The sequence below is a fragment of the Lutzomyia longipalpis genome, chromosome 4 (assembly GCF_024334085.1).
Source record: "Lutzomyia longipalpis isolate SR_M1_2022 chromosome 4, ASM2433408v1".
NCBI lineage: Eukaryota > Metazoa > Arthropoda > Insecta > Diptera > Psychodidae > Lutzomyia > Lutzomyia longipalpis.
Window position 1 is genome coordinate 19,471,824 of NC_074710.1, and position 16,066 is coordinate 19,487,889.

The 16,066-nt window shown below is 37.6% G+C and overlaps 2 protein-coding genes across 2 annotated transcripts in view; one reads left to right on the plus strand and one right to left on the minus strand.

Moving 5' to 3' along the window:
• Nucleotides 1-16,066, plus strand: part of LOC129794706 (gamma-aminobutyric acid receptor alpha-like) — a 117,067-nt gene that overhangs the window by 66,211 nt on the left and 34,790 nt on the right. The window contains exons 2-4 of the mRNA XM_055835553.1: nucleotides 12,535-12,801; nucleotides 15,539-15,606; nucleotides 15,696-15,916. Of these exons, the coding sequence (XP_055691528.1) occupies nucleotides 12,648-12,801; nucleotides 15,539-15,606; nucleotides 15,696-15,916 (443 nt within the window). The 5' untranslated portion in view covers nucleotides 12,535-12,647. The remainder of the gene's footprint in view (nucleotides 1-12,534; nucleotides 12,802-15,538; nucleotides 15,607-15,695; nucleotides 15,917-16,066) is intronic.
• On the minus strand, nucleotides 7,322-8,494 carry LOC129794751 (mucin-2-like). Its single transcript, XM_055835605.1, has 2 exons — nucleotides 8,447-8,494; nucleotides 7,322-8,386 (listed from the first exon to the last, which is right to left on the minus strand). The coding sequence occupies exons 1-2, from the start codon at nucleotides 8,451-8,453 to the stop codon at nucleotides 7,518-7,520; spliced, it is 876 nt and encodes a 291-aa protein (XP_055691580.1). The 5' UTR covers nucleotides 8,454-8,494; the 3' UTR covers nucleotides 7,322-7,517.

The window sequence follows — 16,066 nt, forward strand, 5'->3', positions numbered from 1 at the left end:
GCCACCCGGAAACACGCAGAAGAAGATATTAGGGAAAAACATTTTTCACTCATTTTTCACACTTTCTTCGTGAGAAATTTGCCACGAAGTTGACTGCAACTGCTATTTTTTTCACTACTTCCCCACATTCCCCTCACTTCCCGCACCGTGATAAATGGCAATATTTCTCGAATATTCTTTATTGTTTTGCACATTTATATGCTTCTAATTATGTTTTATGTTGTTTATGTTACTTATTTGCGATAATTCTGACACTGAGATGATAAAGTGAGAAAGTAAACACAACCCTTCAACTCCCTTCAACCATATGATTTATGATGTGACTAACTTCATTCTAAGAAATTTTCCGCAGCATGGCCGTTACACCAATTTTTGAATTCCCTTCTTCTACATTTTCCTTAATAACTTTTCTTATGGTAGTCGGATTGAGCTGAAATTTTTACACAACCTCCTCAGATAACCAAAGAACTTATTTCCAAAAGATGGGAATGGTATCTTTTATATTTATTAAGTTATAGCACGAAATATAGGGCTGGGGTCGTTCAACGACCCCGCTTGGCGGCCTAGAGGTTAAGTTTTCAATCCATTTTTTTTTCCGGTAGAAAGCTTCATCAAAATTATAGTTTCAGTTTAAATTCATTTATTCAACAACTGGAAGCTTATACACAATCATATTTCTTTAAGAATGTGTTGTGTACGTACAGTTTGAAACTTTTCAACAACTAATAAAAATTTAAAATTAAGATTAATTTTATTGAATTTATACAGATTAATGGGAAAAAGAAAGTGCACAAAGATGAAGAAATAAGTTTAATGGAAATACTTTTAAAAAAGCAAAAAAAAACTTCTAAAAAGCCCCTCATCAAAATGAATGTTTTCCTTTTCTTGCATTTCATCGTAAAAAAGTCCTTAAAACGAGTTGAGAATTCATTCCAATTCTCACCGAGATCTGTTGAATTTGCTCCATTTTCCCAAAGAATCTCATTAATTTCTGAATTAGCAACTGATTGACAATATCCGGTGGTTTATGCGGGATTTGTAGGACTTTCAGAAATTGCTACAAAATGACGCGGAAGCTCTATCATTTTCTTCAATTCCCATCCATCCCCTAATTGGCTAAATCACCTGTGGCGGTGCGAATTCCGCTATGCTGCACGTCCGATTTTTGGCGCGAAAGTGGTTACAGAGATTGGGTGACTTTATTGCTTCAACCCACCCACCCACTGCCGTGCAATAATCCCCCAATTCCCCTCCCCGAGCATCCCTTAGAATGTAAACAAGCCGGCGTGCACATGTTTGCGCGCGCAGAACTTCCGGCAAGTCAGTGGAGACGCCTGGTTGTCTCTGTGGCGTGGAAATTCTTGTGGAGCAGTAGTTGATGGATTTCATCGTGAACGCAACACTTTCAGTTGAACTTTTCCTTCCCAGCGATGTGCATCGAGACGCCCTAAGGAGATGCTCTCCTAAATAAAGTTCTTTGCATTTAACTTTAGCTCCTTAATCAGTTGGAAGTTCTTAATTTGGAATTTAAAGGATGAAAAACAATTAATTTTAAGAACTTTTTTTTGAGGAGCAACTTTGAAGTGATTTTATTTTAAAGTATTTCATCGCGTGGTGTTGTAAATAAATCAAAAATTGAGTGAGAAACAGAGTGAAAGATATTTTAGTGGCTTTTTATGAGTTGTAGTTCTCAAGAAACATAAAGATGGGAATTTTATGAGGAACATAAGGGAGGATAAATTATCCGAATTGTGCATTTTCAGGACAAATCTTCAAGAATTCACTGAATATTCAAATTATTTGTGAGTTGTTTTTTTTTTATTTGTGCAAAAAAAAATAACTGAAATTTTTAAAAAATATTTTAAGGAGAAAATTTAAAAATTTGATATTATTTTTTGTGTTGAAAAAGATCTGTGGGATTAAAAATTTATGCAACATTCCGTTCTATTTTAAATGAACAAGGAGCTATAGAATGATTTAAAATTCAAGGTTAGAAGTTTGCTTCGAAAACGTTCAAATTTAATATTTTTATAAAAATACTTTTTAAAGTTCTGTTTGAAAAATTGATAGTATTTAAACGTCAAACGAATAAATGTCAAACGTTTGAAAATTTGACAAATCTTATTAAAGAGTCATTAAACGCTGAAAAAGAAACGTTAAACGTTAGAATAAATAATGTCAAACGTTTGAAAATTTGACAAATCTTATTAAAGAGTCATTAAACGCTGAAAAAGAAACGTTAAACGTTAGAATAAATAATGTCAAACGTTTGAAAATTTGACAAATTATGTTTTAAAATAAACGTCGAATAAATGTTCGAAAGATAAACATGAGACATTAGAATGTATATTAAACATCAAAAAAAGTTGTCAAATTTTCGAACAGAAGTGTCAAATGTTAGAAAATTAACGTCAAATCTTATAAAAGAGGTTAAACGTTGAAAAAGAAACGTCAAGTGTGAAAAATGATTTTTAAATGTTAGAAAAAGAACTTCAAACGGTAAAAGTAAATTCAAACTTTTGTGAAGGGCATCAAATACTGAAAAAAAAACTTTTAAAAAAATTAAAAGAAAATGTCAAGCGTTAGAATAAACTTCAAACTCCTTCAAAATAAAAACTAATCGTTGGATTTTTAAAGTTTCTTGTTGCTAGATTCAAATTGCAATTGATTGAGAAACCGAAAGAAAAAAATCTGCAAAAAAGTTCCTACTCACTAAACCCAGAAATCGAACCTATTCACCCCCTTAATTGAATCTTTTACATTGAAATATTGAAAAAAAAAATTTATGTGGTTTAAATATTTTATTCGGCCTATTCTGATTGTATTTTAATGTTCCCAACGGGAGGGAAAATTTATGTTTTTCCAATGAGACCGCCATGGCTTCAAATTTGCACCACTTCGCGCGATATTTGCCAAAAATTAGTCACCCTAAATCACACGTTAATTATTTTATATCCTTTTCGCATTAAAATTTCACATTTAACCGTCAATCAAAGATCAATCTCCAATGGCCTGATTTCAGTTATTTCACTGCTGATAAATCATTTGCAAAATTCCACAAAATGTCTCACAATTTGCACGAAATTCAGCTGTGTGAGTAATTATTTAATGGACTTTATTTCCCTTAAGGTTTTTTTCTCTCTCTATTTTCCAGCTAATGTGTCCTGTTTTTTCCTTCATTCCGAATTATTTTAACAACGTCCTTCTGTGCCAAGAATTTAAATATTTTACACAGATTGTCTTCTCACGGTGCTAAGCAATATAGCATAAAGCCAGATGAGGGTTTGTATGGAATTAATAAAGAATAAAAAAAGTATTTTGGCAAATTGTAAATGAATAAAGAGGACACTTCTTTTGCTTTGCGCCAAAACTCAATGGGAAAATAAAAAGGCAATATAACGTTTGGAATAGAATAAAATTTACACTCAGCAGAATGTTCTGCAAAAGGGGGATGAGGTGGGAAGAAGAAAAGTTAAAGGATAAGGAAAAAGCGCACAAGGATGTGCGTGCAATAAACTTCTTGTATTTTTGGCTTACTTCTCTGCTGCTCCAGTTTACTTCCTTTTGTCCAATGTTGGACCTTCTTTTGTACTTCAAGTTATAGGTAATTGTTCTATGTATATTAAGGACTATTTAGGGGTTAATAAGTCTGAGAATATACTAATTTTTCAAGGAATGTCTGTAATGGAAAATTTTTCAACTAAATTCTCCTTTTATTTCTCTTTTCGTTTTTTTTTTCTTGCCAATTTTGCAAAATAAAAAAGTGGAAAATCCTTTTAATTTTATTGAGAATCTTGGCGAATTTTCAAAAATTTCTCCTTTATTAGAAAATTCAATCAAAAATTTGTGAGTGCTAAATTGGGAGCTTTCTCTTGGACTCAAATCAAATATATTGGAAGACATGCCCTGAAGGAATAATTTCCTTTTGCGATGGGCATGGGATGGAAAGTTAATTATTGGAGGTTTTCCTCACAATAATGCTGTATTATTTTGTTTGTGTGGGTGATGAATAAATAAACAAATACAGGGCAAAGAAAATGGCCAATTGGCAATATATTGATGGAGCTTTCGCGTGAAAATCCTTCTCCGCAAATCGGCCAATTTTTGAAATAATATTTTCCCAAAAAAACATTCGATTTTCCATTTTTCTCCATTTTCTGGCTTATCTATTTATCCACCCACACCATACACGCATTTTCCGCTCAAATTGATGGAAAATCCGGCGGTACGATTGACGCCACACGAACAAAAGGATTTTGATTTATTCAAGAGGACATCCACACAGGATATTCCCATTGACTCCTTGCACCCTCGCACACAAAGTGCTTCCATTTACCACACGATGGACTCTCGACATCAATCTAAATTTGTGTTTATTTACAAAAAGCATTTCCAAATTTTTGATTGACGACAACATTTCCCACAACGAAGTACGTGTGTGGCTTTAAGGATGACGAAAGAACGCGTGGCTTTGCAACGTCCTTTCGTCCTTTCCATTGTGAGACGAATATAATTTTCGTTGTGGAAGATTTTGAAATATTTTATCTCCATGAAAAATATTCAAATATTCGCATCTTATGTTAGAATTATTCGGAATACCTGCACCTAATCTTTTAAATTTCAACGATTTCAAGGATTTCTTAGTCGTTGAATACGACCCATTTATTATAAATCAAGCAAATTATACAGAATTTGAAAATATTCATCAAAAATTATCAAGGGAAATCATCTGAATTGATGGAACCCGTAATGAATAAAAAAAAAATTATCAAATATTTCGAAGAATTCAAACCATATTTATATCAACTTCTTAACCCTTCATGTGCCATGAGGGGTAGGTAACTGACCTAGGTGTATTATTGCACTGTAATTCTTATAGTTCTAATGCATATTCATTTGTAAAGAACTTCCTTGATTACCTGAAAGGATATTTACTTTTAACTCTTTTTAAAGCTTAAAAAATTCAAAAATTCGAATAGCAGACTCTTTATCATGCCTTTAGTTCCAATTTTTTGTTGATTTTCTTTTAGTATTTTCTGCAAATGCACCCGCAATTCACATTTTACTAATGAATATCATTGTTTAAGAGGTAAAAGAAAGAGTTTTGAGCCCCCAAAACATCCGCGGAAAAATGCACTTTTCTACTTTATTGATTAGAAAGATTTTCGAAAATTCTTTAACAAAACCATTTCTAGTTCAGTTTAATTTTTTTAACATTAAAGGTAGCAAAAGCCTTTTCTAGACTGTCCCAAGATTCCAAAAATTGGCTTAATTAATAAAAAAAAATCTGTGGGGTCGGTCATCTACACTCCACGACTGTTTCTCTAAGTATTTTACTCACAGCCTACAAGAGGTTAACATCATTAATCTTTATCTATTAATTTTCTCGCCAATACTTTCCCCGCAACTCTGTTGCAAAAGTTAACTCCTAAATGAACTTTAGAGTGAGGAGATGATGCTTTCACATGGTCTCATTGTCAATAAATTACCGCGCAAAGGTGTAAAGGTGTCGCCGAAGAGCTCTCAACGAGGCCCCTTCTGATGAGATTTAGAGTCATCGTGATTGAGGAGGATAATTTCGAGTGTAATGCCGAAAGAGTGTAAATTGCCGCAATTGAGAGGCATCTCAGATAAATATCAATGGGTAGGCGCTCTTCCTCACACAACAACCTTCAATCTCCAAATGCTGGAGGTTGAGGGGGGAGGAGTGGCTGATTGAGAGGCCGTGTCGAGGATTGACATTAGCTAGAGCATTGGCAGGGGATGGGAGAACGAGAGGAGGGCGCGCTGTGTTCATCCGTAATGGATTCTTTTGCCTCCAGGTGTGAGGGAAGAAATCGGGCGAGGGATGATACTCCGTGCAAATATCCACGAGATTGTGTCTCGCACGTGATTGCTTCCTCTTTTTAGCGCAATTTCTTTCGTGTTGGATACCCCTCTGGCGCGTCAAGAATGCCAAAGCGTACAACGAACGGAGTGTGAGGGTGGTTGTGGATGAACTTTGACCACTCTGTGGGGATTTTAATCTCACATTTTTGACGCTCCAAATAGACTAAAAAGTGAACAGAGAATGTTGCATAGCTAGAGATTTTACAGAGAAATGAACATTTTTTCGTTGTTCAACGGTTAAACTATTCAAAATCGATTGAAATTATTTGAATTGATTTTTTTTAACTGAAAAGTCCTTTAGAAAATTTTGCTAGATTGGGGTTGGGATCATGTAATTCCTGAAAGATCCTTCAAATCATCCCTTAGAAACTATAAAGGATGGTTAAAAGATCTTCCATAAAATCTTTAATATTCTTTGCTTATTAAATTCAAAGCATTTCGTCACTTCCTCCCACTCTAATTTCCATTTTACTTTTATAAGGACGCCACTATGGATTCTTCTTCAACCCCTAGAATTTCATCCCTCCCCCCCCTCCCCATATTGCTAAAGAACTTTCCAGTCTGGCTACTATCTCATGTCTTCACAAAAGAGCTTCATAATCACATTTTAAAGTGTGTTAATGACATATGGTGGCTCCTTTCACTTTTCTTCACACAGCTTTGTATCTCATTTCCTGCCCAAATATCCGCCGGGGCGCCATCCCTTTTCCATCTCACTGGCGAAGAATTTATTTGAATGCTCTGAAAGGCAGCTCGCCATGCAAAGAGGGAGGCGAATTGCCCCCAAAAATGTGAGAACTTTCCGGCGGGGATGGTTTGTCGTTGTGAAGAAAACTTGGCACGAAGAGGGAAGTTTCTGTGTGAAAGGACTTGTGTTGAAGAGACAAAGAATTTTTGGGAAATTCATATTTGTCATGAGAATAAACAAGTAAATTTAATTCCCAAAAATTTCTTCCTTAACTCTCACTACCCTCACTACTAATTTCTCATGGCAGAGACAAGATTTTAATCCGGATTTTCAATTTATTCTCTCCTTACTAATAGAATTTTCATGAAAATTGAATATATTGCTGAGTTTTTAGTTAGAAGTAATTGTAAAAAAAATAACTAAACCACGCACCTATTGAAACTTTTTACATTTTTGATCAAGAAGCATATGCATCAGTGCTTCATTGATGTATAGAACGAAATTTACAATAAAAAAATGCTTTCCTTTGTATCCCTGTAAGTTTTACGCGTACAAAGGTATTTGACCTATCGTTAGAAAGGTCTCGCAATAATCTACCTACAACTCTCTAGAACATTGTAAACCGATTAAAAGAACAAATTGTTGAAACTTTGGTATTTTACCACAAATAAAAAAAATGAAATTCTGGCTGAAAAAGAGTCTAAAGTTTCGTAAATATTCCCAAAGTAAATAAAAGAAAATATCAATTTTAATTTGCTTTATTTTATCATTTGACTAAAGGGGGGAAAACTAGGGGAATAAGGTTCTACTACAGAGGTTCTACGGGGAAACTCTAAGGGGTTACGTTAAATTATAAATTATTTTGCTGGCGTCCTTTGTCCAATTTAAGCTTTGTGGTCTTTGTACTTGGGGAGTCCTCGGTGCTCCATTGTGGGAGATTTTACAGGCACATTTGCTGCTCAAAGAAGAAGTTCTGTCCTGCTGGACAGGCCATCTCAATTCCGGGCATGTTGATTGTGTGGCAGACAATGAAGGTATTTGATTGACTGCCTGGCCATTGGAGTCCCATGTGGTGCTCCAAGCAGATCATCTCCTGCGGGCATGGTGGGCAAGGAGTTGTTGTGGTGATATCAGGACACGGGGGGCAGGGGGTCGTTGTGGTGGTATCAGGGCACGGTGGACAGGGGGTAGGAGGACAGGGAGGGCAAGGAGTTGTCGTTGTAGGGCATGGTGGACAAGGAGTGGTTGTAGTGGTGGTTGTCGTTGTAGTTGTGGTTGTTGTGGTGGTTGTTGTTGTTGTTGTAGTTGTGGGAGTTGTAGGGCAGGGTGGGCAGGGTGTAGTAGTTGTAGGGCAGGGTGGGCAGGGTGTAGTAGTTGTTGGGCAAGGAGGGCAGGTTGTCGTTGTGTCTGGGCAAGGAGGGCAGGGAGTTGGGCATGGTGGACAGGATGGATTATCAGCGGGACAGATACCACCAGCTGGTGGAGCACCATTCCATCGTGCCATACTTGGTGGATCATGAGGACTAGACCACCTCCACTGTTGTTTAGGAACGCACGTTCTTCGTTCCTCGGAGAAGAGGGCTCCTTCGGGGCAAGACTTCATCTCTGCTGGCTTATTCAGTTCATCGCATTGCCAATATTGGGATGGATCCCAGTTGTGCCTGTAGAGTCGTGTCCTCAGCTCCTCAGGTGTTTGACAAGCAGGACGACCATGGGATATACTTGCACCATCAAAGGTGACTGCAACCTCACCGGCCAGAGGAGCTGCCAAAGCTCCAGCAGCAAAGAACGCAAGACCTAGAAGAATGCCTGCAAAACGAGTAGTCCAAGTTAAAGAAAAATCTTAACTTCCTCTTTCTTAGTCCTTACACTTCATGGTTGTTCGTGTAAATGGGAAGGAGAACACTGTTCAACTATACTCCAAACGTCCAAACCTCACAGTATTTATACACAAAGTTTTTCCCATCAGTGTAATACGGATTAGAGGGAGTCTAATTAATCGATAAGCCCCGCAAAGATAGTTTTATCAGGAATCGCCATCAATTTATTCGATAAGACGCTACGATGATTGAATTTTATTGCCTCAACACAACTCCTGACCCCCAACTGAGTGCAACGTACAAAAAATTCAAATTAATCATTTTTTCCGAAATTTTTGCACATTTCCTGTCGATGTAGCTCCCCTTCCCCATCGCTCTCGTGCTCCCAAAAATAACCCAAATGCGTGGACTTTGTAAAGCACACCCAGGGCTTTCCCCAATGTCTCGAATGCCAAGCACGTGCTTGATTGATTTTCCCACAAAAGTTCCGTGCTGAAGGGCCCACTGGAATGCACTTGAAAATGTCTCGCACTTTGATGACATTGCAAACGATTATATTGAGAGTTACGTTGGATGAGACCTTCCATGAGGATTCTGCGCGTCCTCTGTGAAACTGGGACATTTTAATTTACCACAAAGAATATGAATATTCCTTAAAGAATTGATTTTGAATTAAAAGTTAAGAAACTTCTTTAAGGTGTCATGGTGGGCATTTACAATAAAATCTACGTGGCGCTGTAGTCACCAAGAGGGACGCTGAAGCCTTAAATACGAGACATTACCCGTTTGCATTGCTTTTAAAAGATTTCTTTAATAGTAATTTCTATTTTTCCCAACAATTTTCGACATGAAAAAAGGTAACATTAAAGAAACCAGTGACAGTTATAGTTTTCTTGACTATGTATTTGTAATTAATCCAATGCAATGGCGCTGTAGTCACAATGAGGGACGCTAAATGTCCAAAAGAACTTCAGTATATTGAAATCAATACAAAAAATCATTGTTTTAGTTTTAAGAGATTGTGAAATAATTTTGCAAACTCTACTGGAACATATCGTAAAGGAAGAATATTTTACAAATATGGAAATACTAAGCTTTAATCAATATTTGGCTATTTAATGAGAATTAAAGTAAAATTTTGATATTTTTTGTAACAAAATTGGGGCAAAAATCACTCAAGAAAATCATTAAGTTGTGAAATTTGTTTAACTACCACTTAATATAATTTTAAATAAAACTTATTTCCCCTGGCGGCCATTTGCAATAATTATGGTGGCGCTGTTGCAACAAAGAGGGACGCTAAAGTTCAAAAATGGGCTTGAAGTGTCATAAACTGAAATCAACAAATCAATATCTCTTCATTTCTTGACTCTCACCATGTCTTCCTTCATCATTCCTCATTGCTTTCTGATGAAATTGGGATGTGTATAGTGTTTGATGGATGTGGAGAGAGAGAAAGCAAGAAGTGATTGATTCTGTGGGCAGGAGTTGTGGCTAAAGTGGCTGCCTTTCATGGGCTTACTAATTGGTTCTTTGAGAAGAAACCACATGAGTTGATACCCCAACAATCCTCTTGTCCCGACCTTTCGTTCTCTCAAATAAAAGCCTCAACCCAACTGCGTGTGTCATGCAAATGAGAAGCTTCCTTTGAGGGATACTCACAAAAAGGTGTAACGTGCACAAAATTTGAAAATTTGTCATTATGGGAGAATTAACGATCAATTCAAATAAGTCTCCAAAACCCAACTTACGCCAATGATCTTTTGTATGTGTATGTATTGTGTGGGTTTTGGGGTGGGGCAATTTAATATGCCTTCTTCTTCTTGACAGAGAAAAGTTTAGTACACCTTGGGAGACCGACAGGAAAAGACCTAATTTTCCGTGCGAGTCGGACGTACCAGTTGGGGCGAAATCCCCCTGGGCCCCAGTGGCCATCCTGTGAAGTGTGCCACCCGTGAAGTGGAAGAGATACGCCGCCTGCCGCGGTGAGGAATCAGAAGAACGGAAGTATTTGCTGCAATTGGCGTCCAGTGGCAGCTACCGTGCCACTGCACACTCCCCGTCAAATTTGGGAGTTCCGCCAGGGCGAGGGATTTTATCCGGAGCCCCTCGTGATCCACAACTTGTGACACGACTCACTCTCAGGCAATTCAGAGAGTTCTGCAGAGTTTGAAGCTCATCAGAAGCAGCAGTGATCCACCATCGGTGACGACAGCCTCCCAGCCAATTTAGGGAGCACTGTCAAGGCGAGGGATTTCATCCGGAGCCTTTCGTGACCTGCAATTCGTGTCACGACTTACTCCCTGACAATTCGGGAGTTCAGCAGAGGTGGAAGAGCGTCTGTGACGACAGTGATTCATCACCCAAGCCGGCTCACTCCCCGTCAAATTGGAGAGTCTCATCGAGCCGAAGAAATTCAACTTGGGCATCCCATGAGCCAGCATTTATGCCTTCCCGTGGGGTAGAAGCATCCCCTGCGGATCTAGTGACGTCGTCAATTGCGTCACACGGCAATTGAGATCACCCGGCCATCTGTGTACGGGCCTGGGTGCAAGGAGAAAGGAGTTATCAACGACGACGCGGGATCTCGAGCTTCAGAAGGAAGTGCTGCGACGGCGACAGCGAATGCCGAGCATCGCGACAACAAGAAACGCCGCCCTGATGACGTGAAGAAGAAGGAGCCCGATTGTGTATTGAGTGGCTGAATAAATCGTCCCCGTTTGAGGACCAAGAGGAAAAATGGATTTCTATAAAGGGTCACATCGAATTACGCATATGGCCGAGGAATCTACACAGATTTTCCACACACTCCCCTCCCTCCCTCGTGAGGGTGGAAAATGTAAATTTTATTATGTGCCAAGTGATTCATTTTTTCTTCTCATTTCAAATTCATTTTAATTCTGTGCTCCCTAGAGCTTGTGATTCAATTTCAATGGCTATTCGACACTAATTTAATCTTTTCAACACATCTCCACCCCATTGCGCGATTTTTCCTGGAAGAAAATCACGCCAATTTTCCACCTGGAATGATTTTCACAGATAAACTTCCACTCTAAATGCACATAAGAAGGAAGAAAATTTCTCGCGCCCAATTTTTCCTTTCAATCACACACCGTCCATGCGATTCACCTGACCTCATCCCATCCCAACTTGCTCCCCGTCCCCTCGCATTTGCCCCCGAAATATCACTCAAAATGGAGATTACTTTCGGTTGGGGGAGTACTCTTTGGTTTCTCTTTGCCTCGTTGGCCTCCTTTCTACGGCTAAAAGGTTACAGGAGTTGTGGAGACTTTTGTCATGTCTTTTTTGTCTGTCTTTTAGTTTAATCTTTAAGTTTCTGAATAAAAAGAAAGGAAAGTAGAAGAAGTAAATTGATTTAAGGACTTAACATTCAAAGGAAATATTTAAATTTAAATAATAAAAGTATAATTTTTAGTTCTTGTATTTTTAAAGGTCCTAGAGCGTCCCCCTTGACGATTGCAGCGCCTCCAAAACTATACATAACCTCATAAATCTTTTATTATCTTTATAACAAAGAAATCTCAAAGAAAAATTCATTAAATTCCTCACAAAAAAGCTTTTCAAGATGCTTTTTAATGTTCTCTAAATGAATTTAAATTATTCGGCTTCCACAGAAATATTAACGGAAGCATAAAATGCCACAAAATGTTCCCGTCGTGCCAAGTTTTGTGGGAATTTGTGGGTATTTCACCATGATGGAGGGATCAGATGGAATGATGACCAACTGTGGTCAGCAAAAATCCCGGAAATGGCAAAAAAATGTACCTACTTGGAATTAATTCGCATCATCATTAATATCTCTAGCCCATTAACTTTTCTTCCTCTGTACTCCCTTCATGGCTGTTGTTTTTCTCTCCTAATTTTCAAGGGGGAAAAGGCGAGTCAATGAGTTAATTTTGTGGATTTCCTGAAGAATATTTTGAGGACGAAAATTAATAAAAACATTGCAAGGAGATTTTTCTCAATTTTCCTCCAAAAAATGCCTCAAATAATTGTTCTAATTTTGATTTTATTTCCCATCCTGGAGTATGCTGAGTCAATGCTTTTATGCTCTTATATGCTTTATGGGTTTTAGGGCAATTAACAATTTTTTTATTCATTTTTTCCCATTTGCAGTTTTTTTTTATTTCAATTTGTGGACTAAATGAGCATTCTTTTGGGGAGAAATTCATTTGTGGAAGTGTGGAGGTTGTGATGCGGGTACTCGTGGGCGCCCTGTGACCTCTGACATGGTGCCCAGCTGGCCGGTACTCCTGCTGCTGACCACAGCTACCATGGGACAGAAGATTCAGCTCACGCAGAGGAACAACCACGCCAACATTTCCGACTTGCTGGACAATCTGCTGCGTGGCTATGACAACAGCGTGCGTCCAGATTTTGGGGGTGAGTTACCCACAAATTCAAAAATTCCCCCCAAACATGCCATTCCAATTACACAGTCACCACCACCCCCAATTCCGAGCACACCCTTTAGTCGTAAAATACCCCCGAGAAATTTAAACTTTGCATTTGAGGAGATTTCTTTTTGCCACTCTCGGCGAAAAACCCACAAAAAGGACGAAAATCAAACCTCTCTGAAAAAAAAGTCTTGCAGAGGTCAGCGGGAAATGACTTAATTTCATTCAGATTTTTTGCATATTGGCCATTTTTTTATTACTTTTCTCACTTTTTTAAAACTTTTTTTTTAAATTAAAAAGAATTTTCACGGTATCTTGTTATATCAGGATTTTCATCTAGTTTTAGATAGAGAAGCTTACTTAATTAGTTGGTATACCACAATCGTGGCATACCAAGTATTGTAATCAACGGAAAAACCGACCACCTCAGATCGGACTCAAACTTGGTAAGAGCACGTTTTAGACTTCCCACATTACGAAAATGGTGGTGGAAAATTTTTGATCCGGCCGGCCTGCCGGCCTGCCGGCCGGCCTTCCGGTGGTCCAAACTTTGCCTTATAGCTCGAGAACGGTAATAAATAGAGACTTCCGGTTTGAAGTTTTCTATGGAAATGTGGGTGTAAATTTTCATTTTTTTGCATTATTAAAATTCAAAATGGCCGCCGTCCGCCATTTTGAAATACCATCAACTAGTTCCCTTATAGCTAGAGGTCTGAAATTTTAGTATGTTGTAGAGCTCAGTGAGACGTTTTTATCAACAATTCATACTTGAAAATCGGTCAAGCGGTTTAGCAAATATGGCGGCCTAAAGCAAAAAGTGTTTTTTTCGATATAACTCAAGAACGGCTTGACCGATTTGGACCATCTTGGTATCAAATGAAAGGTATTGAGAAGCCCTACAACTGTCTGGAGCATTCCAAGTTCCAAAAACATCCGCAAGAGGCGCTAAAATCAAAAACAAGAATTGCCTAACTTTAAGGGGCTATATCTCAGAACATCTGTTATAGATTTTCTTTAAATTTTGATATGTTATAGCAGGACTAATAATCTTGCACCAGTCCGAAAATGAAGAAAATCTATGTCGCCGTTTAGAAGATATGACCATTTGAAAATTTCTTGTATTTGAAAAGTTCTAAGAGCCATATCTCCTGTTTTGCTTGTCCAATTTTGCTCAATTTGGTATCAAATTAAAGGTTTTGCAAAACTCTACAACTTTCTAGAACATTGAAAACCTCAAGAACCATTCCTTGAGGACAAAAAGTGCAAAAAACTGTTTTGATCAAACAAATATCCGCCATTTTTGTTCTAGATGTGACCTTGAAAATTATTGATATATATGTCAACTTATAGCTTGTTTCAAGAACTTTCCAAAACTAGTCAAGAAATTTCTGTAGGTCTTATAGAACTTCAGATATGAGCATTTTTATCTTTCATATTGATGAATTTCATAAAAAAAATCAACTTTGCCTACTAATTCTGCTCACAAATTAAATTACAACGCATAGACTGACCCATCCGCGTTGTGGTATACCAACTTTAATAACTGGACGCGTTATGATTGACTTTTAATTTTAGACATGTCAGAAAATTTAACGTTTTTTGGGCATTAATTTCAAAACTAAAAACCGTTTACTTTTAAAGGAAAATATAATGAGCTAGAAAGATTTTTGGGCATTATTGGGAAACTTTTTGATTCTTTTGTGAGATGTTTCTGCGTCAATGTCACAAGTTTAAGAATTCCTATTAAAACTTTAAGCATTAAAATGAAGAGTAAGTTTCTGTCAAAATTTAACGTAACGAATAAATGTCAAAAACTATTTGTTAGTATTAATGTTTGAAGATATCTGTCAAGAGATTAGGTATTAGTGTCAAAAAAATAGAGATTCCTGTCTTAAGTTTAGAGATCCTTGTCAAGATTTTAGGGATTGATCTCAAACGGCTAGGCATTGATGTCAGAAATATATTATTTTCCTTATTTTCATATCCAATAAAGAATTCAATTATTAAGTTTTAGGTGTTAAATTCTAAGACAAAAATCGCGAAAACAAATTTAGGCGTAAATGTCAACACATTTTAATTTTTTAGGAAATTATAAGGAATGCAAAAATCACTGTCAAAAGTTTAGGCATTAATATCAAAAGAATACAGATTTCTGTCAATAGTTTAGGCATTAATGTCAAAAGAATAGAAATTTCTGTCAAATGTTTAGGCATTAATGTCAAAAGAATAGAAATTCTCGTCAAAGTTTAGGCATTAATGTCAAAAGAATAGAAATTCCTGTCAAGAATTTAGGCAATTATGTCAATAGAATAGAAATATCTGTCAATAGTTTAGGCATTTATTTCAAAAGTTTAGGCATTTATGTCAAAGCAAATTTTAAACATATTTTTGCGCCATTTGTGTTCATTTCAAATTTTTTTATCCGCATTTTTACATAAAAAAGTAAAAAGACATTACTCCAAAATTCCTTTGCAATGCTTCATCGCAGCAGGGTTACTTTCCCACGGAAATCCGTCGGAAGTATGAGACGAGCGTGGCAAAAAGTGCCTCTCGAGAGAAAATTGATTTACTCTCAAAGGCGATCTTGGCCTCTTTTACCCCCTAATCCCTTCCCGACCCTTTCCTAAACTAAAAAAAAGAGGTTGATGCTGTGGGGGCGTTTATGTCAATTTGTACATGCTTTGAACAATAATATGATGCACAATTGAATACATTTTGTATAGGGAAACCAGCTGTAATTGAAGTTGACATCATGGTACGGAGTATGGGACCAATTTCCGAAGTGGACATGGTGAGGAGGAGTGTTCAAGAGGGTCGGGGATGGGGGGGGTTGTTATGAATATTTTTGTGATATCTGTGTGTTTGAATTATTCTCATCAGACATACTCAATGGATTGCTACTTCCGTCAATCATGGGTGGATCGCAGGCTGGCCTTCCACGGGGCTCAGGACACCCTGGCGCTCAGCATTTCCATGTTGGCACGCATCTGGAAGCCCGACACATACTTCTACAATGGAAAGCAGAGCTACCTGCACACCATCACGACACCCAATAAATTTGTGAGACTCCATCAGGATGGCAGAGTTCTCTACTCGAGTCGGTGAGTAACCGCGCCATGGTGCGCGTATTGATTCTCCCCCACACACAGCTGATTTGCATCCCCCTCAAACCCTCTGTTTGCCCCATCAATTATTCGAGATGTTTATTCTTTTATTTGGGCGTCAATTGGCGTGGAATTTGCAACTTGTGC